At 55.2% G+C, this 26,850-nt stretch overlaps 3 protein-coding genes across 18 annotated transcripts in view; 2 read left to right on the top strand and 1 right to left on the bottom strand.

Annotated features, from left to right (window-relative positions):
* Positions 1-3,230, top strand: part of DNM1 (dynamin 1) — a 45,961-nt gene extending 42,731 nt beyond the window's left edge. For 4 of the 11 annotated variants that reach the window (XR_016393652.1, XM_089913803.1, XM_089913797.1 and 1 more), the window contains one exon: positions 1,134-3,230. Coding sequence is in view for 7 of the 11 variants with exons in the window: in XM_089913803.1 (XP_089769929.1) it covers positions 1,134-1,206 (73 nt within the window). In the remaining 4 variants the exon portion in view is untranslated. Of the gene's footprint in view, positions 1-177 lie in introns of all 11 variants that reach the window. The other 7 variants (XR_016393651.1, XM_089913800.1, XR_016393653.1 and 4 more) reach the window with 5 other exon arrangements.
* GOLGA2 (golgin A2) lies at positions 3,074-20,440 on the bottom strand. Of its 4 annotated transcripts, none has more exons than XM_022578603.2 (28): positions 20,333-20,440; positions 19,299-19,434; positions 17,881-18,003; positions 16,851-16,931; positions 13,858-13,974; positions 13,541-13,584; positions 13,376-13,439; positions 12,542-12,601; positions 12,263-12,343; positions 11,415-11,453; positions 11,078-11,140; positions 10,898-10,991; positions 10,688-10,794; positions 9,637-9,695; positions 9,194-9,335; positions 8,355-8,441; positions 8,141-8,248; positions 7,862-7,949; positions 7,020-7,357; positions 6,603-6,716; positions 5,643-5,867; positions 5,486-5,561; positions 5,185-5,273; positions 4,710-4,928; positions 4,518-4,620; positions 4,316-4,422; positions 4,090-4,240; positions 3,074-3,986 (listed from the first exon to the last, which is right to left on the bottom strand). In XM_022578603.2, the coding sequence occupies exons 1-28, from the start codon at positions 20,335-20,337 to the stop codon at positions 3,769-3,771; spliced, it is 3,138 nt and encodes a 1,045-aa protein (XP_022434311.2). In that variant the 5' UTR covers positions 20,338-20,440; the 3' UTR covers positions 3,074-3,768. The 4 variants fall into 4 exon arrangements, with proteins under 4 accessions (XP_022434311.2, XP_022434310.2, XP_022434313.2 ...); XM_022578602.2 differs by having other exon boundaries at positions 5,185-5,276; XM_022578605.3 differs by lacking the exon at positions 16,851-16,931.
* SWI5 (SWI5 homologous recombination repair protein) lies at positions 19,481-26,518 on the top strand. 3 transcript variants are annotated; one of them, XM_089913804.1, is made up of 5 exons: positions 19,510-19,829; positions 20,157-20,205; positions 21,939-22,060; positions 22,863-22,957; positions 24,461-24,760. In XM_089913804.1, the coding sequence occupies exons 1-5, from the start codon at positions 19,525-19,527 to the stop codon at positions 24,523-24,525; spliced, it is 636 nt and encodes a 211-aa protein (XP_089769930.1). In that variant the 5' UTR covers positions 19,510-19,524; the 3' UTR covers positions 24,526-24,760. The 3 variants fall into 3 exon arrangements, with proteins under 3 accessions (XP_089769931.1, XP_089769932.1, XP_089769930.1); XM_089913805.1 differs by lacking the exons at positions 22,863-22,957; positions 24,461-24,760 and adding an exon at positions 26,009-26,518 and having other exon boundaries at positions 19,481-19,829; XM_089913806.1 differs by lacking the exon at positions 22,863-22,957 and having other exon boundaries at positions 19,489-19,829.
* Positions 26,519-26,850: the final 332 nt, after the last annotated feature.

Here is a 26,850-nt window from a genome sequence, read left to right on the forward strand (position 1 = left end):
GGGTGGGGTGTGTGCGTGTTGTTTGTGGGCATGTGTGTCAGCGTGTGCATGCGGGGCCGTGGGGCCTCACCGCATGTGTGTGCACGCCCGGGCGTGTGCGTGTGCGTGTCCCCCCACCCCCAGGCCTGACCCGTCTGTGAGCGTGAACTGCCACGTTGATTTCGTGCTGTCTTTCAGAATCACTATCAGTGACCCCTGAGGAGCGTCAGCCACGGTAGGTACAGGCCTCTCCGCCTGCTGCATGAACCGGTGTGTCTGCCCCCTGCCGCACCAGCTCCACACTGCAGGGCGAACCTGGGACCTCAGAGGCAGGCCCCCTCCCTCTCCCTTCTGCAGCTCCAGACTTATTCTTTCCTCTTTCTGTCCTCGCTGCCAGCTGGCTCTCTCACCTCCCTTCTCAGCGAGCCTCGGGACTCAGTGCCACTGCCCAAGACCTCCATGGCTGAGCCTGGGGAGGTCTTGGGACAGGCTCCGCACCCAAGCAGGCAAAGCTGGGTGCTCTCTGGAGGCGTCAGAAAGAGCGCAGAGCTCATGGTTCGTGGTGTTAGGGGCAGGGAGCTTGGCTGGACTCAGGCATCCAGAGGCCTTGGCGTCTCACCCTGGGGTGCCACACTCATTCCCCGATCTGAGCCCTGCTGCGGGGGCAGGGCAGCCAGCTCCCAGCCTGGGAGCTCTGGAAACCGAATCCACGATAGGGCAGAGGAAGTCAAAGTCCCACCTCCTTTATCGAGCCAGCAAGCGAGCAGCAGCTGGGGGTGAAGGCTCTGGTTATTTGATGATTTGGGAAAGCCTGAGTGTCCCCCCCACCATCAGCCCAGAGCACAGCTCACAGGCTAGGCAGGTCACACCGCCCCTTCCCCTGCCTCCGCGGTACTGTCACTCCTGCTGGTGCAGGACTGAAGGCAGCGTCCTCAGCCCCAGGTGGAGCACCATAGCCAGCCCGCAGGCTCATCCACCTGGGCCTGTTGCTCCTAGGGGTGACCTCCACTTTTCCGCTAAGGGGATGACGGTGTCTGCGGACCTGGGCAAGCCAGCTTCTCTGAGTTCCGCCCCAGCTGGGCCCCAAACTCGCCCAGCGAGCCTGCCTGCCACTCCGCGCCTGCGCTGACTCTTGCTCTTCTGCTTTTCCCCAGCAGGAAGGGCCCAGCCTCACCTACGCGACCTGCGGCCCCCCGACCAGCTGAGGCTCCCCTCTTAGACTTATAAGCCTGTGGCCACTGGCATCCGGCCGCCTGCCCTCCCTGCCTCCCCAGGGTCCCTTTAGAGGACTCGTGGGCTTTCTGCCCACCCAGAGGGGCCTCTAGCACTCCCTCCAGCCATTCTGTTAGCTTTGCCCTCCTGGTTCAAACAGTGTTCTTTCTCGTGTGTTTCTCCATCAGGCCTGGTGGCTGTCACGTGGGGCTCACGGCCCCATACTCCCTGAGGCTAGGGATGGCCCTGCGCCAGTGGGTTGAAAGACAGGGGGCCAGAGAAGAGGGAAGCCAGAGGGGGCCGAGCACGTGTCTGGAGCTGTGGGTGCACTGCCTGCTGGTGTGTGAGAGACTAGTGTGTGTGGAGGGGTGGGCGCTGCCCCAGCCTTTACCCCAGACCCCCGTGAGGCTCTGGCCCCTGCCCATCTCCTGCCCTTCTACCTTCCCTTTCTCGTCTCGCTTCTCTATTCCAGAACCCTTGCCCACACCTGGGTCTTCTGCCCCTCCCCTCCTCTCCCCTGACTGCCAAGCTAGGCTGCCCTTGCCTTACCAGCTCTCTCCCCCTTTTCTCTCTCCCGTTCTCTCTTTGCTTTCTCTCCAACTGCCAGCCGATCGGGTCAGGCAAGTCCATCCCGACCTGAGAGCCCCAGGCCCCCCTTCGACCTCTAACCAGATCCCTCCTATTCCTCGGAGACCTCCCTTTCCAAGCCTGCCTGGACGGCTGTTCTGTGACTTGACAGTGGCTACCCAGCCCCAGAGCTTCCCCTTCATCTGTGACTTAGTCTGTTGTAGTGGTGAGCTGACACATCCAGGCGTGACGTTGGTGAAACTTGTGCCCCTCTGTGGTCTTGCTCCTGCCCAGTTCTATAAATATCTATAAATACTCATATATATATATATATATATATATATATATATACACACACACACACACACACACACACACACACACATATATGGCCAAGCCTCACCTCTAGTGTCGGGAATCAATCACCATGCTGTCCTTGAGGAGTCTTGTGGCCCAGCTACAAGGGAACGCTGTCACCCTGACATCCCCCTCCAAAGCGTGCCACCTCCGATGAGCCCCCGTCGTACCCAGCCTGTGGACAGCCAGCCCCCCTCTGCCGCCCTCCCGTCCCTACCCCGCCTCGAACACGGGGGTGCTGTACTGGCAGCTGTGCGGTTCTCTGACCACTACTGCTCTTGCTGTCTCTTGGCTGAGAATAAAACCCATTTCTGGATGATGGGGAACAGCGTGTCCTCCGTGGCCTGTGTTCTCTGTGGCGCTCAGGGAGAGGTAAAGGTTTAAACATTGGGGTGAGGGATGGGGAAGGGCCCAGCTATTGCTAGGGTGCTATAGGATGTGGAGAAAAAAGCCCCATCCTCTCCGAGGCCTACTGGGAAAGCACCTGGCGTCGGCTGATCCTCGTCCTGTGAAACCTGCTCTGGCCACTAGGGGGCTCGGAGGGAGGACCGTGAGGTGCTGGCCAGGCAGGCACTGTGGAAGGACAGGCAGAACAGGCCACCAGAGGAGCAGGGCGATGGAATGGAAAACACCTGGACCACAAGTCAGCACTCAGGGTGCTGTGGCACCCTGCTTTCCCTCCCTGGGATTAGATCTGACTTCTGAGTCTCTCCGCCATTAAGGCAGGACTGCCCGGAGAGCCCCACGGCGGTCCCCTGGGAACCCCCAGTCTTCACCAGGCAGCATGCAGGTGACAGGCCTTGGAAGATCTCTTAACAGCCCGGTTGGATGTGCTCAGACACACTGGGGACCAGCACAACCAGAAGCTTGCCCTCTGCTGGCAGGACCCACTCCCTGTTCAGTGCTCACGGCACAGGACCCAGCGACAGAAGAAAAAGGAACACGCAAGAACAAGCAGTATGGCTAAATTCATTTATTCTGAAATAAAAAGTGAAACAGGAGTCGAATCACCCGGGCACAAACCCGTCCCCGCCTCCACCTTCTCTCTCCGACCTACACTATCAATAAATAATTTTCCCCAGCCCCAAATGTTTAATAGAAGGTCCTCCCCATTTACCAGCGCCAACCTCCAATGTGATACAGGGGGCTTCCCTACCTCCAGAATATACAAAATGTTACACAGTTACAGTATAAACACTGGGGAGGGGGCCCACCCCGGCACCAGCTTATGTCCTTGCCTGGCCTCGGTTTGCCCAACCTTCCCAAGGCCTGTGAGAGTGCTGCCCAGTTGTCTGGCTGGGCAAGGGGGAGGGGGGGCACTTGTGCCCCAAAGTGCCTCTGAATGGAGGACTGCTTGGTGGGGGTGAGGAGACCAGCAGGGAGCCCCTGCTCCCCAAGAATGGCAGCCTCTTAAATAAACTACCTTGACTGAGCCTCCGGCTCTTTGTTTTTCTGGAACTATTAATAGCCCAGAGATCAAGGCACAGCCCTGGCCAAGATGGCAAGGGGTCTGCACCTATTTGTCTCCCCCCATTAGACAGGGGGCGCTTTAGGGATGAAGGGTGCCAGGAAGGAGGGACGGGGCAGCAGGTACGGGCAGGGGCAGAGCGCCCCGGCCCCAGGTCTCCGGTCTTTGCCCGTAGGGTCAGGCAGTTAGACCACCAAGATCTTCACTTCATCGCTGTCGTCAGTCTCGTAGAAGAAGGGGATGCAGGTGCTGCTACCCAAGACCGGGCACTCCCGGGGGTTCTGGATCTCGCGCAGCAGCTGCATGATCTGGTGCGCAGTGCGGTTCTCAGGGGTCGTCTGGCCCCGCAGGGCTTCCCCCTGGGTGGGGTCCACGTTGTCCTTGAGGCTCACCTCACGGAGACCTTTGTAGAGAGAGAGAGAGAGAGAGAGAGAGAGGCAGGGCTCGGAGTGGTGTGCCAGCTCTCCCCTGCCCGCCCGCCGGTCCTCCCGGAGGGCGCTACTCACCACCGTCGTCGGCAGCACCAGGCTCCTGCGGGGCTGGGGGCGCTGTAGTGGGCCCACCAACAGGGTTCTGGGCAGCCAAGAACTTGCCATACCATTCATTTCGCTCGCCCACCAGGCGTAATACCAGTTCCCGGAGCTCCAGCAGCTTCACCTGGAGGGACAGGCGCTCAGCACCCGCACCCCACCCCACCCCCGCCCACAGAGACGGTCACAAGGACCCCTATACCTTCATTTCCTCCTTGTCCTGAGCCAGGCGGCTGATGTACTCCTCCTTCTCCTGGTGCCGCGCCTTCAGCACCGCCCTCTGACTCTGATAAAGGGCGATGTACTCTCCTGCGGGGAGCGGGGAGGGCGAACAGGGCTCAGGTGCAGGGCTGCCCCGATCCAGCCCTCGGCCCCCCACCCCAGGCCCCCGCCTCTCCACTCACCAATAGTGTCTGTCTCTCCGGACAGCTGGATACAGCGATGCTCCAGCTCCTCTACCCGCTCCTTCAGATCCACTTTCTCCTGCATGAGCGCTGTGAAACGGCCCTGAAGCCACAACAGCAGGTCAGGGCTCGGCAGCGATCTGACCGCAGGCCCCCACCCTTCCTGGACCCCACTGGGGGCGACCCACTCACCTGCAGCTTGTCCATGGCCACCTGGAGGGCCTGGTGGGTCTCCGCAGGCACGCTGTCCCCCCGGGTCCCGGAGGCTGGGGCCTCCTTCTCCGCCCCGTCCTGGGCCGGGGCTGCCAGGTGAGCCAGGCGCTGGCAGCGCAGCTTTTCCTCCTTCAGCTGCCCGCGCAGCCGGGCCTGCTCTTCCTCAGCACTGGCTAAGGCCGAGTTAAAAAATGCCACCTGCGGGCAAGAGGTGTGCGCATGCTTTTGTGGGGGATACTGAGGACCAGCGAGGGGTGGCGGGTGGAGGGATGCTCCCCGTCTCGGGGTCTTTGTGGGCATGCCTGTGGTTCAAGGATGACATGGCATCTGACTATGGCTCCCAGGGGAGCTTGGGGGTCCAGAGAAGTCAGAGGGAGGGAAACCACAAAGGGTGTCTGAGAGGAAGCACAGGGGGAGGTAGAAAGTAAGACAGGCAAGGAGCAGGTCAGCTCACCAGCAGCTCTCGGCTGTCGAGCTCCTCCGGCACGCTCAGCTTCGGCCGGGGGGCCTCCTCATCCTTCTCCTCACCGTCCGGTCCACCTCCTGCTGGGGACACATGGAGGGGCCTCAGACAACCCGACAAGGCAGGGCGAGCAGGCCGGGAAGAGAGCGTGCCGCCCAGCTCTGCCCCTCACCTCACTCGCTGCAGGAAGAGGATTCTCTGTCCTAAAGGTCTCTTCTAACTCAATTCCACGCTGCTAAAAGTCCCCCTGCTCCTCAGGCTGGGTGTTCTCCCTGCGGGCCGTCCTACTCACCTTCCCCAGGCACAGCCAGGAGGTTCAGCTGGGCTTGTAGCTGCCGGTTCTGCTGGTTGGCTGTTTCCAGGCGCTCCTAAGAGGCCAGGAAAGAAAGTGAGGAGGGACACAGGTTGCAGGCTTTCCCGTCAGGGGCCCAGCACTCCGACGCCCTCACCTGGGTCTCCTGTAACTCCTGGTGGGCCATCTGGACCGCCACCTTGCCCTGGACTTCCTCGTGCTGCAGCTGGTCCACGAGCTGCGTCTGCAGCAGCGCCTGCTTTTGCAGCCCCGCCTTCTCAGAGGCCAGCTGCTGATAGGCAGCCACATACCGCTGCAGGTGGCTCAGGTACTGGTCCCGCTGCTGCTGCAGATCCTGAGCCTCCTGGCTCTTCACCTCCACCTGCGGGAAGACCCTGGGGGTGAGGACAGGCTGTGGCTCGCTTCCGCAGTCGGAGCCCATAGACTGGGGAGGTTGGGCACAGACCCCTCTGCCTGAGGCAGGCACCGCGAGGCTCTGCTGGCTGCCCGGAGCCCCATGCCGCCTTCACCCAGCCCTCATAGCAAGCTTCTTTCTATCTTAACTTGAGGCCGCAGACGGGTGGAGAAGCAGAGCTCCAGCCGACATCTGTGAGGTGCACACTGAACGCCTAAGGCTTTACATGCATGATTCTCTAATCTCCAACACCTCTAGGAGGAAAATGATAACCTCCTTTTTTTTTTTCTTTTCTATTTTTTTGGTAGCTCCACACCACCATGCAGGATCTTAGTTCCCCGACCAGGGATCAAACCCGCACCACCTGCAGTGGAGTCTCAACCACTGGACCGCCAGGGAAGTCCCGCTAACCTTTTAAGATAAGGAAACTGAGGCTTAGAGATGCGAGGGCTGAATCCAGGGCTGAACCCAAGGAGCTGGCCACCGTACACCCTCTCTTCCCCTCTAATTAGGGGCTCGATGCCTCTAGCGGGGACAATGACCTATGGCCCAGGGCTACTCAACTCTGAAAATCAGAGGCCAGGGGGCAAAAAGCAGTCACAGGCTCTGAAGGACTCTGGGGTCACCTGTCCTGGCCCCAGGTCCCTGGCTCCCCAGAGGCTGGTGCCTATCTCCTGGCCCTCCCGCTGGGGCAGGGCTTACCGTCTCCTTCAGCTCTCCTAGCCTCCCCTGCAGCTGGTCTAGCTCCTTGGCCAGCTCCTTCTTGATGTGCTGCTCCGAATGCAGCGCACTGGCTATCTCCATGTTCTCGTTGGACTGCACAGAGAGAAGCAATCAGCAGCCACCCAATGCAGCTGGAGACCCCAGAACTTGGTGTCTGCCTCCCACAGCTCAGGGAAGGGTGGAGGCAGGTAGGAAAGTCTGCCCCTTCCCCCCATAACCCTCCGAGCAGGGCTCTCCGACTCACAGCGTGCCTTCGTGGGCACCATTTCACAAAAGGTCCATATCACCCATTTTACAGGTGGGAAAACCAAGGCCCCAGACAGGTTAAGTGCCTCGCCCCGCCCCCAGAGGACTTGGCCAGGGAGGAGGGCAGGCTGGCCGCGAAGGGCTGCGCACCAGCCTGACGAATCCATTCTGCAGTTCAGCCAGCTGCTCCTTGAGCTCGCGGTTCTGGAACAGCGCGCGGCTGATGGTGGTGCGGTCGCTCTGCATGCTCTCTAGAATCTGCCTGCGCTCCTCGGCCTGCTGCCCCCAGCACTCGGCCGCCCGCTCCAGCTCCAGCAGCCGTTGCTCCTGTTCCTGATTCAGGCGACTCAGACTTTCGTTGTCCTTCACCTGAGCCTGCAGCTGCCGTGCCAGGCTCTGCAGTTCCTTCTGTAGCTGTTCGGCCTCCGCCTGCAGCCGTTGTTCTACCTCCGAGGGCCCGGCTGGGGGCTCCTGAGGCGGAGGCACAGCTGAGAAAGGGAGCACACCGTCAGGGCCTCTCGCCTCTGCAGTCTCCAAAAACCGGTTTTGTTTTGGTTTTTTTTTTGGCCGCACCAGTGCGACATGAGGGATCTTATTTCCCCAACCAGGGATCGAACCCGTGCCCCCATGCAGCAGAAGCACAGAGCCTCAACCACTGGACCGCCAGGGAAGTCCCTCCAAAACACCCTCTTCTTGGTCCACAGCTCCTGATTCAGCCTCCTTGCCCCAAATCTTGGCTTCCTGGCTCAATCTTTCAAGACACGTTCAGACAGAGTTCCTCACATCTTTATGCTCAAGACCACAGTGGGCACTTCACCCCTTTTTTGCAGATGGGGACCCTGAGGCGCAGGGAAACTGCAAGACTTGCCAACTCCTGGGACAGACCTCTTTCCCTTGGCCACGGTGCCCTTCCACCCACTCACCTCCATTCTCAGCCACCCTCACCAGCGCCAACACAACCCTGCTCCCGGATCCCCCTGGCCCTGGCTTACCGATCTCGGTCCTCAGTTTGGCCAAACTGGTCTCCAGCTCCTGCACCTGACTCATGCTGCACTCCTTTTCTTCCCTCAACTTGCCCATCTGCCCAAAGCATGGGTGGGGGGGTGGGGGGAGAGCACAGGAGGGGGTCAAGGCCGGGCGACCACGTCCCTCTCCACCCCCACCCTCTAGGTACACACTTCCACCTCTGGCTGCACACAGCAAGCGTCGTGACTCCTGTTTCACAGATGCCCAGGTGGCCCGTCTAAGGAGGGGGGAAGGTCCCCTCTCACCTGCTCCAGCAGCTGCTGCGTCTTCTGCTGCCAAACGGCGCTCTCTTCTCTCATATTCACCACATACCGGTCCCTCTCTGCCTGCAGCTGCGCCAGAGAATCCTTCAGCTGCGGGAGCGGGCACAGAAGTTACCACGGGCTGTCTGGGGCCTCACCTGCTCCCGGTCACCTGGGGTCAGCGTCCTCCCGCACCCCTCTCCCTGCACAATCTCACCCGCTCCACGTGGGTCTCCAGCTGTGCCTGCTCGTTCAGGGCCTGCTGTAACTGCTGGCTGCTGTCAGCGGTAGGTTGACTAGAAAACTGGATGGTGAAAAATGAGGTTGGATCTGGGAAGCCCAGGCTGCCCCACGCAATGCCCCGCAAAAGGTCAACGTACAACTCAGGGTTGTCCTCGTGTTATTAGAACCAGGTCCACAGGCTTTATTTTTACTAAATACTCATGGCTCCCCAACCACCCCAATCCAGAGTGTATCCTTCTCGACCCTTCTCCATACACACGCAAACACGTTTAATTAACGCACAGTGCAGCTGTGCTGTCACGGGGTAGTATCATATATGGTTCTGCACCTTAATTTCACTTTGCTGCAAACAAGATATACTTAATTTCTGTAATGGTTACATAGTAGTCCAATAAATGAACATGGCATACTTTAACCGTAACCTTACTGAGGGCAGGAAGGCAGAGAATCACTGTGCATGCAGGAAAACTAAAGAGGAGGCTCTCTCAGACCTGAGCGCCCTGTCTACCCGGAGGCTTGGCCCCGAGAGGAAGGGAGCGGACTCTCGGGCTAGCCTTGTAACTGTCATCCATAAAACAATGGTTTTCAAACAGGATGCTTTAAAAATAAAACTAAAAAACGCCTATCCCTGAGCTTCTGATTCCAGAGGTCTGGGCAAGGCCCCAGTTTTTCTCCTATCTCTAGAGGAGTCTATGGCAGGACCAGAACGAGGATCCAAATGTTCTGGTTCCTGGCCGGAGGCCACCCACAGTGACCCTAAGAGGCCCGGGCCCCGCCAGGTGGGGCCCGCACTCCCTGGGGCTCCAGGCCCACCTGCCGCAGCAGCAGCTCGGACATCTCCACCTTCTTCTGCAGCTCCTCCATCCCCAGCTGCATGGCCGCCTTCTCTTTCGCCATGACCCGCAGCTTCTCCTCCAGCTCCGAGGTCTGCTGCTTCAGGTCCTCGTTGCTTTTGCTGTGACAGGCGGCAGTGGAGGGAGGCGTGAGTAAAGAACAGAAAGGGTCACTCCGGTGACCAACCCACTACCTTTGCCACAGAACCACAGAACAGTTGCTTTGGAAGGGACCCCAGGATCAAGAGTCACAAGTGGCAGGCCACAGAGAGGACATGAGTTGCCTGAGGCCACAGCAGGAGTCGGTGGCACAGCTGGGACAGCAGAGCCTGGCTCTGCACGCATGCGAAGCTGTACCAGCTCCTCACCCGCTCCCTCGGCTCCTCCCCACTTCCCAGCCCTCCCCCACTATCCCTATCCTACTTGTTCTTGTATAAGTCCAGCCTGAGGGCATCTCGCTCTTTGGTTAATTCTTTGTTGTACTGCAAACACAGAGAGGCGAGGTCAGGAGAAGGGAGGTGGAAGATGCAGACTAACAGCAGCAACAGGAGGACTCCCAGCAACACGTCCTCACCTGGTGTCAGGCTTTATATTTTTTCAAAGCACTTCCAAGCTCATGTTCTCATTTGGTTTTAATAAGAACTCGGGAAGGGTGGAAAAGGCAGGTGGAGAGCTCTAACTCACGGCGGGCTCACAGGCCCAGGGACAGCAGGTAACACTGCCATCATTCTCCCTGTTATCAGCCCCACGTCTGAACCTTTCCTGAACACTCTCTCAGCCAACATTCCCATTTCAAACTCACAATCACCCTGGGAGGCAGTTACTATTACTATCTCCATTTTACGGGTGAACGACACGGAGCGTTAGAGGTTAAGTGGCTCGCCTAACATCACTTAGAGCTGGAACTCTTGAACCATGTTCTCTCCCCGGGGTGGGAGCACAGATATGATGGGGGGATTAAATTGTATTGTAATCTCTTGTTCATTTTTTGAATGGATGATACACTCACACAGCCCCTAACTCAGAAGGTACCAAAGTGCCACATCTCTCAGCCATCCTGCTCCTCTCCCCTGGGCTTTTATGAATCCTTTCCGACCTGTCTTATACATATTTCACACACGTACTTCTCTCTTTCTCAGCGCGGTAACGGATAAAAATACTGTTCTGAACCTTCACAGCCCGAACACCTAGCACTTGGGCCAGAGCCCGCAGCCAGTAAAGGGCAAAGCTGGCGCTCTGGCTCTGGGCTCTGCATCCAGCGCTCGCTCTAGACAGCACTCCCCCCTCCCCCAACAACTCGCCACAGCAACCAACTCGCGCCCGGGTTGCTTCTCACAATCACACAACTTTAAAGCAGCAACACAGGGCCAGTGCTGCCTTCTGGGCAGCAAGTCACTCCGTGCTGCCGAAGGGACCTCTAGGCTCACCCCACCCACGTACCACCTCCCGCGGATGGGCAGACTGCTGGGCTCACCCTATCGGCCTGCTTCTGCTGCGTGGAGACGGCAGACAGCGTCCGTTCCAGCTCTCCCACACGCTGCCTGGATGACCGCAGGCAATTAGCAAGGTCCTCCAACTCTTCTGAAATGACAGCATGACAAGGGAAGCCCAAAGAAGGAATCCCGCTGAAGGCCAGCCAGTGCACCCCTCAGGCCGAGGGGTCAAAGGGTGCCTAGATTCCCACCTGCTTTCTGCCTGGCTGCCTGTTGGGTGTGAGCCAGAGCTGTCTGTAATTCCGTCTTCTCAGACACCAGAATCCCTATGGTCTGGATGTGGACCTTTGGGAGAAAGGGCAAACAAGTGCTAAAAGCAGAAAAGCGATGTTTCCTGGGGGCCGTGAGGGACCCTGGTTCAGCCCACTCACCTGCAGCTGTTCTCTCAGAGCCCCTTGTTCCTTCACGAGCTTCTTCTCAAATTCCTTCTTCTCCTGCAGGAAAAGAGAAGAAACAGCTCTTACTGGTAGGCAGAGGTGAAACAGCCAAGGATATAGCCCCCAGAATGTCATCACTGGCCCAGGACAGGCCCACCGATGAGAACAGATAATTGGCCACCCCGGGAGTAGGGGATGGGCGGGGAGGGGCAGGGGGTAGGCCCCCTCTTTCTCCAGGCTGCCAGCAAGCAAGAGGAGAATGGGCCTCTACATCTGAATCCTCCCCCAAACCCATCAGCCACGGGAGAAGCAGACAAAGAAATCGCATTACTTTTTCCAGTTGATCCAAAGTTTCCTGTTTCTCTTGTTTCTGTGGGGAGAGTCATAGGAAGGTGACTGAGATTGTCCCCCTTTCTCACGATCCTCAGACCAAGGAGGAGGGATGGGCAGGGGCCAGGAATGGGTTAAAAAGGGAGAGTTCATGGGGACATAAATGGATGAACGCTTCTCAAGCTAAGAGACTTTGGGTCTTGGGAAGTTTTGCTCACGGCCACAGTAGTGAGAGTCTGGATCTGATTCCCTTGAAGGGACAATGACATAAACCTCTAGAAATGGAGTCTGAGAAGGTCAGACCACCCTCTGCCAGCTCACAATCTGGAAGGGGGCATTCATTCACTCAAGGAATGTTTCCTGAGCACACACTGCAGGCCAGGTTCTGTTCTTAAGAGCAAAGATATGGGAACGAAAATGACCTTTAAATCTCTGATTTTTTGAGCTTAAAGGGACCTTGGACACCCTCTAATCCTACCTCCTCAGGAAACTAAAGCCCAGAGAGGACAGCTGACTTGTCCAAGGTCCAAGTCGGAACAAATCAGGGGCTGAGTCAGGGCTGGGACACACCAGTCAAGCTAGTGCTCCCCCTACAGGCAACAGCCCCAGGGCAAGCGTGGGGAGGACTCAAGCGGGGGTCTCTGGAGAACAGAGTAGGCAAAGAGGGCAGCCAGAGAGAGAGCCATGCTGCGTGCCGTGCTCCGGGGTCCCTCCAGCTGAGACCTAGGCCCCCCGGCACCCCATTCTCCCTTGGCACCGGGGTCCCCAGCCCCTTTCTTCAGAGCCCCAAGGTGAGACTGGGGCCCCAGACTGGCAGCGTGGAATCCGGGGACGACGCTGGACTCTTACCAATTGCTCTATCTTGCTACTGAGTTGTTTGTTTGTTAGATTGCTGGAGTCCATGGCTACTGATAGTTCTTGGTACCGGCTCTGAGGCGCATGCAGAGAGGAAGAGGAGGACTTGGAGGAGGGGCAGGGGAGGCAGAGAGAGCGATCACTAGGGTTGGGGGGTGTCTGGGCTGTGTCAGCTGGTAGTGGGGCACCCAGCCCCCGCTGTGGGAGGAGGGAGGTGGGGGCAGGTGGGGGCTGGCCTGCAGGGTCACTGGGCCACGGTGCAGGCCCCCTTACCTCCAGATTCTTTATGTCAGTACAGGATGCTAGACCCTCCCCGTTGATGTAAGATGGGGACTAGGAGAGATGAAAGGGTTCACATGGAAACGTGATCTATCCCCCTCAAGGCCTAAGCCCTCCAACATCTTCCCCATCAACTGGCAACATTTCCTTTTCTGCCTAACTTGCCACCCCCCCCCTTAACCCCTTCCTGTGCCAATTTCTCCTCGTTCTTAATTCCCCCTTGTCCCCCCCTCCCAAGCAGCTCTCATCTGCAGGATAAAATGATGTAACCAATCTCATGGTCCAACCCCTTCATTTGGACAGCGTCAAAGAGGAGACTCAGGGCTTCCCTGGTGGCACAGTGGTTAAGAATCCACCTGCTAATGCAGGGGACACGGGTTCGAGCCCTGGTCTGGGAGGATCCCACATGCCGCGGAGCAGCTAAGCCCGTGCGCCACAACTACTGAGCCTGCACTCTGGAGCCCGCGAGCCACAGCTACTGAGGCCCGCACGCCTAGTGCCCGTGCTCTGCAACAAGAAGACAGCGCAATGAGAAGCCTGCGCACCACAACGAAGAGTGGCCCCCGCTCGCCACAACTAGAGAAAGCCTGTGTGCAGCAACAAAGACCCAATGCAGCCACAAACAAACAAATAAATAAATAAATTTATAAAAAAAAAAAAAAAAAAAAGAGGAGACTCAGAGAAGTAATGACTAGCTAAACATTATCCAGCCAAGCTGCCTGGTCCCAGGACCTTCCCTTCCTCTTGGGAACCTCTGTCTCGGTTTCTTTCCGTCATATTTTCCTTCCCTCTCTAGCCCACTCCGGGCTCCAATTTTGGGGGTGGTACCTCGGACACAAGACCGTTGAGCTGCTGAGATAGCTGTCGCAGGCTCTCAGTGGATGAGAAAGATCTGAGGATGAACACAGCAGTCAGGGGTGCAGGAGGCTCGATGGGAAAGAGGGGGTCACGGGCAGTGGCCTAGGGATTGCTGGCCCCGCGGGAGACACTCACGTGCTTTCGTCAACGGGACTAGGATCATTGTCAGCATCACGGTTCTGTTTGGAAAGAAACGTATGAATCGGTCATTCAGTTTCCAGTAAGAACCACCCACGGCGCCAAGCTCATTCCAACCGCTTTCCGTCCGCCCGCACCTCAAGGAGAACCTGCTCTTGGCCTCCCCCACCCCAGTCCTCAGGAAGGGCGCCTCGCTCTAGGAGCCAAGCTACCTGAAGGAAGGGAAAGGGCTCCACGGTAGGTCCGGTCCTCCAGGAAGGAGGAGGGGGTGAGTACACAGTGGGGCAGCAGGCCAAGGGGGAAGAAGCACGAACCTGAGCTGATGCCATGCTAGTGACACGGGGGGGACTAGCACAGGGGGAAGGGACACCGCCGGGTGACACGGTGTCATCAGCAGACGGTGTAACAGGAGCGGCGCGGTCTTTGGGCGCCTGTCACAGAACAGAGCAGGGGGTTAGGGGGCCACGCAGGGCAAAAGTCGCCTCACTGCCATGAATGGGGGGGTGCAGAGCGGGTAGGACAGGTGTTGCTGCAGTCAGAGTGACAGTCACACATGCTGGGAGCCACTCTTGGGGGTGGCTACGGCTTGCCCAGACCTCGGGCCAGTCTGCAGCCTTCCGGGACTGCACAGCCTCCTTCGAGAACACGAGGGCCTTGTTCTCCCTGGAGCTCAGCTCCCTGGCTGACCTACGGCAGCTACAGCAGGTGGAAGGAAGGTGTGCCAAGTCAGGGAGAAGCAAGGCCCTGCTCTTCCAGAAAACCAGTCTGTGCCCAGAGGGCCCCTCACCCGGGGCCCCACGCTGGGCAGAGGGTGGCAGTGATGAAGGAGCAGAGCGATCTGCCTCTTTCTTCTTGTTCTCCCTTCCTTCCTTCCCTCCTTCCTGCAACTACTGGAGTGTCTCCATGACTCAGGCCTTTTCTGGGAAAGAAGCTGCCCAACGAGAAGGCTCTCCCTGCTCTTACAGGTAAAAAGAAAACCATGGCCACTACCCATCCCAACCTCCTGGCTCCAAAACACCTACCCAACCAAGAAACAGCTGAGAAACCAGAGGTAAGACGTCTACCCTTTGACTCCTGTCATCCTGTAGAACAAACGTGGGATTGAGGGCCAGGAGCCATGGAGAAGTTCTCTCTTGGCCCAAATGGATCCACTTGCTTGACCAGAGCCCCACTCGGCCTCTCTCCAGGCTCAGGCCTGACACTTAGTCCAAGCCTCTGGCTCGAGGGATCTAATGTTCAATAGGTGAGATGGGGAAGAGGGCTGATAAGCCAAAGCTTGACGAGGGAAGAGCACCGGGGAGCCAAGGCCTGGCCAACGAAGCTGAGTCTGGAAGGAAGAGGCTGCACCTCTCTTGGGGGAAAGGGCTGCCTGCTCTCTGGAGCCTCAGCCCTGGCCTCTGAAAACCCAAATCTACTGCCCTCCTTAGAGCAAGCAGCACAGAGCCTGGGGAGCTGAAGATGAATCAAGCTGTTTGCTTGGTGACTGTCCACGCTGTGACCTTTGACGCCAGAACCTGGTGTTGCCTTGTCAACCTGGACTACTGAATCTAATAGGTAAGAGCAGGGGTTCAGCAGCTGGCTAGGCATGAGACTTTGGGGGAGGGGAGCACACTCTTAGCCACGGGCCCTGGCGAGCCCTGGGTCCCTCCTGGCCTCTTGGGTGCCCACAGATCCCTAGCATTAGAAACAAGAAAGCTGAGAAGGGGAAAAGTCTTTTTCTGAGGACTTAAATATACTTAATATGACAATTTTGTGAGCAACCAAGTTATTTCATAATTTTGAGTCATATAGCTAAGTATGGAATTTTAAAAAACATTGTCCACTCCCCTCCAATGTCCCATTCCATTAAAAAAAAAACCTTTTTTTTCTATCCACTAGTCCTCAGTTCTGGAAATGTCATCAGCTCTGCCCAGGATACTGCAATCACAGGCCTGCACTACTAGAGCAGAAAACTTAAGTGAGAAACAATTATTGATATAGAGAGGATTTTAAAACAACAAGAAGGGAATATGGGGATCTGGGTCTTCATTTCCAGGACAGCAGAAGGATGCGGGCCCAGGGCCTTAGAACAAGAGTACAGATGCACAGCTTCGGGACTCCTGTAGGCCTGCGCTCCCCTCCCCGTGCCACCCAGCATCTCCTCTGAGCCAACAAGGTGAGTCACAGCACCTGGACAGACCCGACCGACTGGGCATGAGCAGTCCTGATGATTGAAAGACTCTCTAACCCCAGCCAACAGTTCCCTGTCCCAGCCCCTCTCCCCGTGCCCATCTCCAGCAGGACCTGGCCCCCTTCCAGCCCTACTCCTCTAGCCTGGCAGATGTCCGCCGAGGAAGTTAATTAAGGAGGAAGTGACAACATCATGTCCGGAGGAGGTCATCTCCTAGTCCAGGGGCACCCCAGGCTCCTCGCCTTTCTGGAAAGTACTCTGCGAGCTCATAATCCTGGCTGTTACCTGTATTATACCCTCTGCCTGGGACTCCCATTTCCCCTACTCTCAATGTAGATGACTGCTACCCACCTCTAATCTTCAAACTGGCCTCAAATGCCACCCCCTCCAGCCTCGAGTCCATTTAGAACCAACCTCTCTGCCTTGTCGAGCATTTGGAATGTTGCCATATTCCAAATGTTTCTTTCATCTGTTTTCTACAGCCCCTAGCAACATGCCTCTGCTCTCAAGGGCCCACTGAATATGGTTAAATGTCCAGTTAATTTTTAAAAGAGAATAGGGGCAGAATGTCCTGACCACTCATGTGTTTGGTTAACCTCACATCCCTTACAGATAGCTCCACTGAAAAAAATAACCTCAATCCTTGTAACTATAATGCAAACTCCTTTTCTCTTAACCCTACATTCCCTACTGCCAAACCAAAATGAACTGATCAACTCAAAAAAAAAAATCACAAACTACTTTGTGGTCTATTGGTCTTTTGGGGTCAGATGCCCAGGGGCCAAGACTTGAAGGTTTGGTTTTATTTAACCTCTCCTAGTTTGATAGCACCACGGACATTCAAACTGGAGGCTCAAAGAGCCCAAATCCCACACACCTGCTCTGGAAGCTATTCCCAAGTTACCTTTAACCTCCAAGGAGCATCTCACCTTCTCCAAGACGATAAAAGATGGGGGGGGGGGTCGGGGGGGAACCCAATCAACCAAGCAGGTGAAAAAGCAGACATGAACAGGCCCAGGGTTAATGACAGCAACATAAAATAAGCCAGAGGCCAAGTATCCCCCAAACCAGAGAAGCCTCAGGGCATGCAGAGCTGGGAGGGAGCAAGCCAGAGAGGGGGTCTCGGCACTGCCTCACCTTCCACTTGTCCAATGGGGGGATCGCTACCCCATTGGAGCGGTTAAGGTCGGACACCAGCACCTTCAGAATGTCCTGAATCTATAGGAGGCGAAAAGGGAAAAATAAGGGCAGGGAGAGAAAGAGAAAAGTGGCTTAGAGAGGCAAGAGAGTCAGGGAAGGAAGAAGAGATGGGTTCAGGGCAATGGAATGCTGGAGAAGACAGAAAGGGATCAATACCACAGCCTGTGCCATTATCCAAACAGCCACTTGCTGCCTTGCCAGAGGCAGAAATCAAGGTAAACAGATGGAAAAGTCCCCGGAACAATGCAGTCACATAGCTCCTTAGGCGAACAGTGCAGCTCTTAATAGCTTCTTAGACCCTCAGGCCCAGACTTTTAAAAACCAGACTTCAGAACAAGGGTCCGCTTGAACAAAGCGGGCTACAGCTAAAAAATAAGTCTGAAAGACAAGGATCTGATCCAACAGTGTCATCTTACAGATGAGGAAACTGAGGCCCAGGGGAAGAAGTGATCTTCTTGAAGTCACCCAGCAAGCTGGTGGCAAAGATGGCCTTGAAACTCAGATGATCTCCTAATCCAAGGGACTAGGGACTCTCCTCACCACACCCTGGGGTTCTGTTGGTGCCTCTAAATGGAGAGCCTGAGGACAAGAGGCTGTCCTCACTGCCTGGCTTCCCACTGAGGACGGGGCTGAGGAAGATCACCAGAGCAGTAAGTCAAATAGCAACTCCTCTTTACTGAATGTTTACTCTGCACCAGGCCCTGTATCAGGGGATTGTTATAAAAACAACAACAATCTCATTTAAACTTCATAAGTGTAAGACAGTATTACCCCAGTTTTACCAATGTGGAACCAGAGACCCAACGAGCTTAAACAATTTGCCCAAAACCATATCCCCAACAGAGGGAGAGGCAGAATTCAAACCCAAGCTTCTTAGCCAATATCTGACATTTCTTCCACAATCTTAACCACTACCCTCTCCTGCTGTCCCTTGAGCACCCCATCCCCGGAAGGTGGCAAGACTCACATCCTCAGGTGAGGGACAACCACCAGAAGTGGTTTTCTCCGGGCTACTGCCATTCTTGATCTTTCTTTTTTTCTTAGCTCCTGCAGGAACACCAGGGCTGTTCTTCTGCTGATACTCCCTTAACTGCAAAAAGGAAAAGCAGTGAGGCTCATGAGACCTATAAGCCCCCTATATTCACATCCTACTTTACAGTTTACAGGAAGCAGAGGTGGAAAAGTAAACATTTAATCAGACATCAGGGTCCTTTCTTACACCTCTTTTAGAGCTGCACACCACTACTTCTCAAACTTTTACATCAGTGTACCCTAATGGCAGAAGGCAGTGAAGGCACACACCCCTAGTGAATCTGGGAACGTAACAGAAAGAGGACAACCCAAACACCATTTCAGAGAGAAGTCTATTATAATCTTACAAATCTATGCAAACGTCATCCCTAAGCACATTAATATAAAAGGCTTTTTCTCTCTCAAGAGAATCAAGCAAAACTGATGCTCCAGTCCCATGTTTATCCTGTGGCACTCAGGGCAACCCATGTTGAGATGATGATTTGGGAAAGAGTCCCAGCTGTGAAGTTCAGTTTCACGCGATCTGTTCCACAGAGGATAAGCAGATCTCACTCCAAAGGAGCACTGAATGACGGGCACTCTGGTCTCAGAATCATAGCGAATTAGAATGTAAGGTAGAAGATTCAGATTAAAACTGTGAAAGTCTCTCTGGATAGAAACCTGGGAAAAAACCAAACTAAACAAAGCACATTCTCCCCACTGCCACCCAGAGATATTGTCAATGTTTCGAGATCACTGGCTTTTTACGCTATCGACACCAAAGGATGGGGTACAGTCTAGAGTGAGGGAGCCTGAAACCCAGGTGGGACCTAGGTCCCACAGTCCCAAGTCCCCTTCAAGCTAGAAATTTGTGCTGCGACCAGAGAATCCGGAAAGAATGTGAAAACACAGGGGGACTGGGTAGTAAGATCAAACACCGGGCTCATGGCGGTAATGACAGTTCAGAGGGGGATTATGACTTGACTACTTTCCACTCCTCCCTACCGATGCCCGAGTCGCCGTTCAGCGGTGGGGGAGGGGAACGCAAGGCCAGGACCGAGGTCCTTGAGACCGGGAGCCTAGGGAGCCCAGGGAACTCAGGAGGTCCGGTTCTGGGCGGCAGGAGGCGAGGGCCGAGCCTGGTGCGGGAAGCCCCCTGGGTCACCGGCCCAAAGTCACCCCGGGGTGACGAGCGAGGGCGGGGGCTGGGCTGCCGGGGGGCGGGACTGGCTGAGAATACTTTTGGAGGGGGACGCCAAGGGGCGCCGAGAGGCTCGCCCCGTGCGCCTCGAAGGCAGCACAGACTCTGGCCATGGCCCGGCCGTCGGAGGGGTCTCGGGCTGGGTCAGGGAGCCGCGACCCCGCACGTTTTACCTTTTTCTTGGCCGCAGCCAATTTGCTCTGTCGGGTTTCTTCCGACATCCCGGGACGGGGCGGGGGAAGGCGGGGGGGCCACATCAGCACGATCCCGGCAAGCACTGCGGAACTGCTTCCGGCAGCCACAGCGCCGCTGTGAGACGAAGCCAAAAGAGGAGGGACCAGGGCGTTACTAGGCCGCAGTGGTTTGAGCATAGCCTCAAATCCCTAATCCTATTAGTCGATGAGAAAGTTGAAAGGGAAAGAGGCGTGGCTAAACCACAGTTTACCAGGAGGGACGGGGGAAGGCCTGATAAAGACTGCGTGCGCAGCCGCTCTCCTTGTCCACCTTGTCGACGAACGGCGGGGAAGGGCGGGGCCGGATCTCGCAGCGTGCTTACGTAGCTATAGCTCTGTGGAGCTTCGGTGTGCGTCAGAGAACTGCGAATACCGGGCGGACCTGAGGGGCCGCTTCTCCGCACCCGCCCTGGACCCTCCGGCACTGCAGAGCTCCCCGAGTCAGGGGCCCCGGACCCCAGGGCTGAGGAGGTGGGCGAGGAGCGGACAGCAGGGCGAAAGCACATCTCTTCCCAGTCACTTTTCCTGACTCCCCGAAGCTCTGCCCCAGACTTTTCTCTCCCCAGAGATCGCCTCCAGAGACCACCCCCCCTTCCCCTGCTCCACATCAGAATCTCTCCTTTCTCCAGGATCCCTACCCCGATCCCGGGAGCATTATCTACCCTCTTCCCAACCGGATCCAGTCCCGGTCTCTGTACTTCACAGCAGTTCCTCCTCTCACACCCTCACAGTATACCCCTTTCCTCCCAAAGCGGCCTCTAGGTCCAATCAGCCTTTTTCCCTCGGATTCCTCTACAGGACTCAAGCAGGACTTTCCAAAAGTTGCCGCGGGGCTTTCCGATCCCCTGTGAGTATGCTTGTGCCCCCTTCCTTGCCCTCCACCCTGCACCCCACTGCTGCTCCCAGCCCTCCTCTCCGTCCCCAGCAGCAGCTGACCCACCCCCAGTCCTCTTCAAGGTCTTCCCCCAGCTGACCTCATTCTGCTGAGAAACTCTAGGTCATCCCTCAGTCCTTCCCCATCTTTTCTTCCTGCCCACCAAGCTTCAAAGAAGAAACAGCGTCCTGTACTTTGTCAGTGGTACCCCCAGGCTCTCCAAATGGGCTTTGTCTCTCATCCTTCCTGACAGCACCACAAGTGGCTGGTTGGTTTTGTTCTTTTCACACCACTATCCCTCCCTCACCCATTCCACCCACACGGAAACCACTCCCTTTTCCGCAAATGCATGTACTCTCTCCTGCCTTAGGGCATTTCTATACACTGTCTGGAATACTTTTTCTTCCAGCTTTTTGCCAAACTGATGCCTACTCATCCTTTAAAGTTGAGCTTCCTCAGAGAAGTCTTAGGCCCACTTCGGGCTCAGGCCAATAGCTTTGTTAGCCACTCCCCGAGAACACTGTACTTCAACTTCAAAGCGCTTTTCAGACTGGTAGTTAGTTGATTGGTTATTTGTCATTCACTCATTCAATTTGACGAATTCATTCGAAATAGTGCTCACTATGTGCCAGGTACTGTTGTAGACACAGGGCAATCAGCAGTGAATAAAACAGAGTCCCTGCCGTCATGGTGTTTACACTCCAGTGGTATAAGGCCGTCAGTGAAAATAATATTAATGAAATATACAATATGTCAGGTGGTGATAGATGTTAGAAAACATCAGGACAAAAGGATAGTGATTGAGGTGTGGCCATTTAAATGGGGGTGGTCAGGAAAGGACTTTCTGATGACATGTGAGCTGTGAGCAGAGCTTTAAACGGAAATTTCTGGAGGAAGAGCATGACTGTCGGAGGTCCTGTGTCTGGGACTAGGCTATACGTTCCATGAAGGCAGGGGGCCGGGCTTGATGTCTTATCCATTGCTGAACCCCTGGAGCCTTTGCCATGGCAGCTCGTGTTTACTCACGATGTGTTGACTGACTGGTTAAAATCCCCTGTCCTAAGAATGGGAACCACGTCTTCCTCGGTCTCTTGTATTACAGTTGCTCCAACAAACATTTCCTGAAAATTAGCAGTGTACCAGGCACCGCCCTTCACAGCTTGTAGACGCAGAAAGGACAAAGATGAACTGTAGCCCCAGGGATGGGTTTTGCTACCCAATGCAATTATAAAGCCAGTGACATCATAGACTTGACAGGAGAATCCAAGATTCTCTGGGGTCAGATTGGGAACCAGGATGGGCCCTTTAGTTAAAGTTGGGTTTGGCTGGGAGTGAAAGAAAACCCCAAATACTGGTGGCTTCAGGGACCAACAGTCATCAGGGACCCATACCTCTATCATCCAAGACACCAACTCCAGCATCCCTCCAGCTGGTAGGAAAGAGGAAGGCTAGAGAAAGGCATGCCCTCTCCCTGGAAGGACAGTTCCCAGACATCGCATATGCTATTTCTAGTTAAGTTCCACTTGCCAGAACTTAGTTATAGGGCCACATCTAATTCCAAGGGAAGCTGGGAAACGTAGTCTTATTCTGGGGTGGAGGGTGTCTATTACCAACCAGAAGCAGGGAGTGGATATTGGGGGATAATGTGTAGGTTCTGAATTGTAGATAATTGGTCAGTCTGGCTTATGACTCTTTGTGCCACGCAGCGGCCATCTCCCAAGTCTGGCCAGGCTGATGGGGCCAGCGAGGATTCTCTGCACCCTGACGTTCAGAAGCTGAAGGAGAAGAAGGACATGCTGGACAAGGAAATCTCCCAATTAATATCTGAGTAAGTCTCTTTGGGTTCCTCAGTGTGCTTAAGATAACTTTTTTTTTTTTGGCCATGCCACGCCATGCAGCTTGCAGGGTCTCAGTTCCCTGACCAGGGATTGAACCTGGGCCACGGCAGTGAAAGCACCGAGTCCTAACCACTGGACTGCCAGGGAATCTCTAGATAACATTTAACTAGTGCCCAGTAACTGCAACCTAGCTTAGCATAAAAACAGGACTGTGCCAGGAATTCCCAGGAGAATAAGGGGAACTAGGAACTGGAAAGCCACGGCTCTCCCAGTGTTTTCTGGGGCCCACGGTCTCTGCCTCTGCTTCTGTCCGCACATGGGCTCTGTCCTCCCTCTGCAGGTGGGGTTTTCAGTGCCCAGGGGAAGCTGGCTCTTCCACAACTCCTGGGTTTTCCCATGCTCTTTGCTCCAGCCACATGGCACAGACTGAGCAGCCTTTGAACGTGCATGTCACCCTTGAGGGGATCTGATTAACCACTCATGTACCCATCTGTGAATCCCTTGGCTGTGACCAGGATTACCAGCGTGGCTGAGGAAGCCTCCCTAAGAGTACAGGGAGAATTTGCCAGGAGTGAGGGAGTGGGCAGATCTCCTGCCCTACCTTAAGCTTCCTGAGGGCAGGGTCTATCTTGGCATCACTATCTTAGTTCCCAATGCCAAGCACCCAGTAGGCCCTTAGTGAACATTTGTTAAATAGATGCCTCGTTACTCTCTGAACCTTGGAGCCTCACCAGCTTTCTCAACGATATTTTCTCTCTCTCTCTCCCTCTCTCTCTCCATTTCTCACCCCAGAGGCTACAGTGTAGATGAACTGGAGGACCACATCTCCCAGCTCCACGAGTATAATGACATCAAGGATGTAGGCCAGATGCTGCTAGGCAAACTAGGTGAGGGAGTCCCCATGCCCCAGGGGTGGTGGGATTTTGCTCCTGGGTCTTCTAAACTTACCCAACCCCCCTACCATTCTCAGCTGCCACGCTCCCTGAATGCCCCTCCCCTTCCTGGCCACCTAGCGAAGCAACTGTACAGCTCTTACCTGAGTGCCTGCGGCTTTTCCCTCGGGTATAGAGCCTGCTTTGGAGCTGTAGGCAGGTTTGAGTCTGGACTCACCCGCCTGCCTGAGGACTAGGGTTCCCAGTCCTCCGGGGCCTACTCAGACCCATGGAGACCCCAGCCTCGCCTCGGGTGGCCGACATGCTACAGAGGCAGAAAGTGCAAGGGGAACTCTGTGGCTTAAAGGGGTATTTTGTTCCTCCTCAAACACAGTCTCACTATCTAGAGGGCTGAGCCGAGACACAGGCACCTGTGTGTCTGAGCTGGCTGGGACAGCCCACCTTGGAGGTGAGGAAATGTGTAGGTGGCCTTGGTTCCATCACCTGGCTTGGATCGGTGGGCACTCTGATGTTCAGCCAGCAGGGACCATTTGGGACAGTGCCCAGAGCTGGGCTGTCTGCCCGCTGGCTGCCTGAGTTGTAGCTCTTGTCGCAGAATTGCCCATCAGCATCCAGGATTCCCCAGCAGGAAGGGCTTCTCCGTGTGTCAGTGGGGAATGGGTCTCAAAGGAGGGGAGGGAGAAAACAGAAGGGGGTGGAGGACGATCAGGGCCCAAGAAGAAAGGAATGTGAGGGGACTGTCACCTAGAGGCCAAGGGGAATAAGCTCTTGTTTAGACAGAACCCAGTTTGAGACCTGTCCTTCCAGGTCATAGGACCTGGAGCAGGCGGAGTGTCCTCTTTCATTCATTCAGTGAGTATTTCCTGAGCACCTACTCTGTGCTACTCAACAGGGTATGGGGACGTTTTGGTGAACCAGACACTTGAGTGTCTCCATTCTCATGTGACTTATGTTTTGGTGTTGGGGTGGGGGAGGGGAATGGTCAAGAAGTAAAGGAACACAAATAAATGAATTATAAAATGTGTTAAGTGCAGTGAAGGAGACAAAAGACAGATGGAAAATATTGAGGTATGAACAAGGTAGCAGGTGAGGATGAGACAGGGTGGTCAGGGCAGGCCTCTGAGGAGACCCCTTCCCTTGGGAGGAGAGAAGAGTCTGTGAGGAGGCATGAGGAAGGGCATCACCAAATGGCAAGGGCATGCACATGGGCCAGGGTTTGCAGCTGGCCACTGATGCAATGTGAGTGTACACTTACATTTTCAGCACATGACTTGCTGCTGCTTCACGTGGGTGAGGGGTTAAGTGAGTCTAGTTTGGAGGGACCAGACAGGGCCCACCGTGGAGGAGCCTGGAAGGGGTAGCAGGAGGGTTATCTGGGCCAACTAGGGGAGCAGGAAGAAAGTGCTGGAGAGGGTCCTGGGTAGGCCAGGGTTTTGGCCATTTTCCCTCCCACTTCTCCCACTGGACATTCTTCCTTTCTTCCTTCCTTCCTTTCAGCTGTGATCCGAGGTGTCACCACCAAAGAGTTGTATCCAGAATTTGACCTGGACATGAATGACTGAGCTCACAGCCCCTTGTCCACGGCCCACTGGGAGAGGCCGATGTGGACATGAGAAGCAGTGAAAGCCCAACCAGAGCACCTACAGGCTTTCCAGTGAGAAAGTGTCAGAAGCCCTTTTCTAGAGAGCCCAAGCCGAGTCAGGAAGGGGTGTTCCCAGCTCTGAGGTTCCTGAAATGTTCCAGTGATACCTGTGTATATGTATATGTATCCTGTTTGTAAATAAACATATGAGCGATTTTGGTGCGAATCTGTATGCTGATTCCCTCTCCTCTGATAGCCCCCTGATCCTACCCTGGAAAAAGAGAGCCTGCCTTGGATTATAAGAAACTTCCATGTGCCAGGCACTGTACTAAATGCCTTATATCCATTATCTCTTAATGCTTCAATCCATCCTATGAGGAATTAGTATTACTATCCCCGTTTTACAGATGAGGAAATTGAGGCTCAGAGAGGCACAGTGACTTGCCTGAGGTCACACAGCCAGTAAGTGGCAGAGCAGGGATTTGAGCCCAGGTCTTAACTCTGAAGCTTCTGGTGTGCAACACTGCCTTTCTGGGCTGGGAAACAAGTGGGTAAGAGCTGAGAGTATAATAGTGACATTGGGAGGAATTCTTCCCTGATCTATAGAATCAGGGTTCCACTCCCCAGTTGTAATTCTCTGCCAAGCATGGGTGAGCTGTTGTCATTTCCTCACCACGTGTTGCTCATCCTGAACAACCATCACTGGCAGAAGTACAGCTTGAGTGTTGCAACTGCGGAGTGCAATCCAGAATAGCAGGAGTCCACATCGAACTCGCTAAGTATTCTGACTGTTCCCGCTGGACATTCTCATGAGATTTCAGAAGTTATAGCAGTGCTTGGGGACAGGCTTTCATGAGGTGAAGTACGTTTAGTTTCTAAAAACCAGCCATGCAAGTCAGGCCTGGGCTTGAGTTCCAGCTCTGCCCACTTACAAGCTGTGTGACCGTGGGCAGCTGTCTTGGCCTCGATAAGTAGAAATGATAGTAGTGCCGTATGCATCAGGGCAATTAGCATGAATTGCCTCAACAACCCCCAAACCTCCTTGGCTGAATGCAGTAAAGGTGCCTTTGTTTCACAAAGTCCGATGAGGATCTGGTAGCCCTCCTACATTTTGGAGCTTCACCACTGGAACCCACAGTTGGGGGAAAGAGATGGAGAAGACACGTCAGCTCTGAACCGACTCACCCCCAAATGGGCAGACGTCACTTCTGCTCACAGACAGTGGTCCAGAACTAGTCATGTGGCCTGAACTGCTCTGGGTGAGCACCCAGGTATTTGATGGGGACCAGCTGCTGTCTCAGCCACAAGTACCTACCTCCAAAGAGTGCTTCAGGGATTTGATGAGCAACTTCCTGGGACCCAGCACCTGGGAACGTCAGTCCAGCTCCCCTTTAATGCTGGACAGCAACCCGTCCTGCTCAGGGGACGGCGTGACCCAGGCCCATGATCTGGTTCTGTTGCAGATCGCAGACAGTTGGCTTATCCTGCCTCTGTCCACAGAAGGAGGAGCTGGGAGTCACGGTGTCTGGGTCTCTGCCACACAGTGCTTCTCTGCCAGCAGTAAGTAAGAAGCAATGACAGTGCAACATGATAAAGGTTGTCATGGGGTTACAGGAGCACATTTAAGCGGCACCAACCAATTCGGGACATTGGGGAAACGCTGGGAGAAGAGACATCGAAGCCTGCGCAGTAAAAGGAGTCAGCCAGACAAGAACGTGGGAGAGTAGTATTCCAGGGGGGAAACTATTTACAAAGGCCCAGAGGCCGAGAATTTAGTGGACCCAGGACTCCAAGGGACTCTGGTTGCAGAGTGATTAGGAACGAAGCCTCTCCCAAACACAATTGTAACCCAACTCTGCATTTTGGGCCAGTCTTTGTTTTGTTTTTTTTTTGAGATGGGTGTGGTTTTTACTTTCCACAACTTACAAGTTTCATAATTTAAATCTTTTTAAAAATAAATTTATTTGTATTTATTTATGGCTACGTTGGGTCTTCGTTGCTGCGCGCAGGCTTTCTCTAGTTGCGGTGAGTGGGGGCTACTCTTTGTTGCAGTGCGCGGGCTTCTCATTGCGGTGGCTTCTCTTGTTGCAGAGCACGGGCTCTAGGCGCGTGGGCTTCAGTAGTTGTGGCACGCGGGCTCAGTAGTTGTGGCTCACAGGCTCTAGAGCTCAGGCTCAGTAGTTGTGGCGCACGGGCTTAGTTGCTCTGCGGCCTGTGGGATCTTCCCGGACCAGGGTTCGAACCCGTGTCCCCTGCATTGGCAGGCGGATTCTTGACCACTGTGTCACCAGGGAAGTCCCTATAA

Source organism: Delphinapterus leucas, chromosome 6 (genome assembly GCF_059928025.1).
Source record: "Delphinapterus leucas isolate spDelLeu-1000000601 "Yukka" chromosome 6, BTC_Dleu_Yukka2, whole genome shotgun sequence".
NCBI lineage: Eukaryota > Metazoa > Chordata > Mammalia > Artiodactyla > Monodontidae > Delphinapterus > Delphinapterus leucas.

Bases quoted from the DNA above. Each gene is read 5' to 3' on its own strand.
- SWI5 (XM_089913804.1), top strand. From the start codon at position 19,525: ATGAGAAAGTTGAAAGGGAAAGAGGCGTGGCTAAACCACAGTTTACCA. The intron at 19,830-20,156 runs GTGGGCGAGGAG...ATTCCTCTACAG, and splicing joins CGGACCCCAGGGCTGAGGAG to GACTCAAGCAGGACTTTCCA. The intron at 20,206-21,938 runs GTGAGTATGCTT...TGTGCCACGCAG, and splicing joins GCGGGGCTTTCCGATCCCCT to CGGCCATCTCCCAAGTCTGG.
- GOLGA2 (XM_022578602.2), bottom strand. The intron at 8,442-9,193 runs GTGGGCCTGGAG...TTCACCATCCAG, and splicing joins CCGAGCTGCTGCTGCGGCAG to TTTTCTAGTCAACCTACCGC. The intron at 4,929-5,184 runs GTGAGCTGACCT...TCTTGCCCGCAG, and splicing joins TCGACAGCCGAGAGCTGCTG to GTGGCATTTTTTAACTCGGC.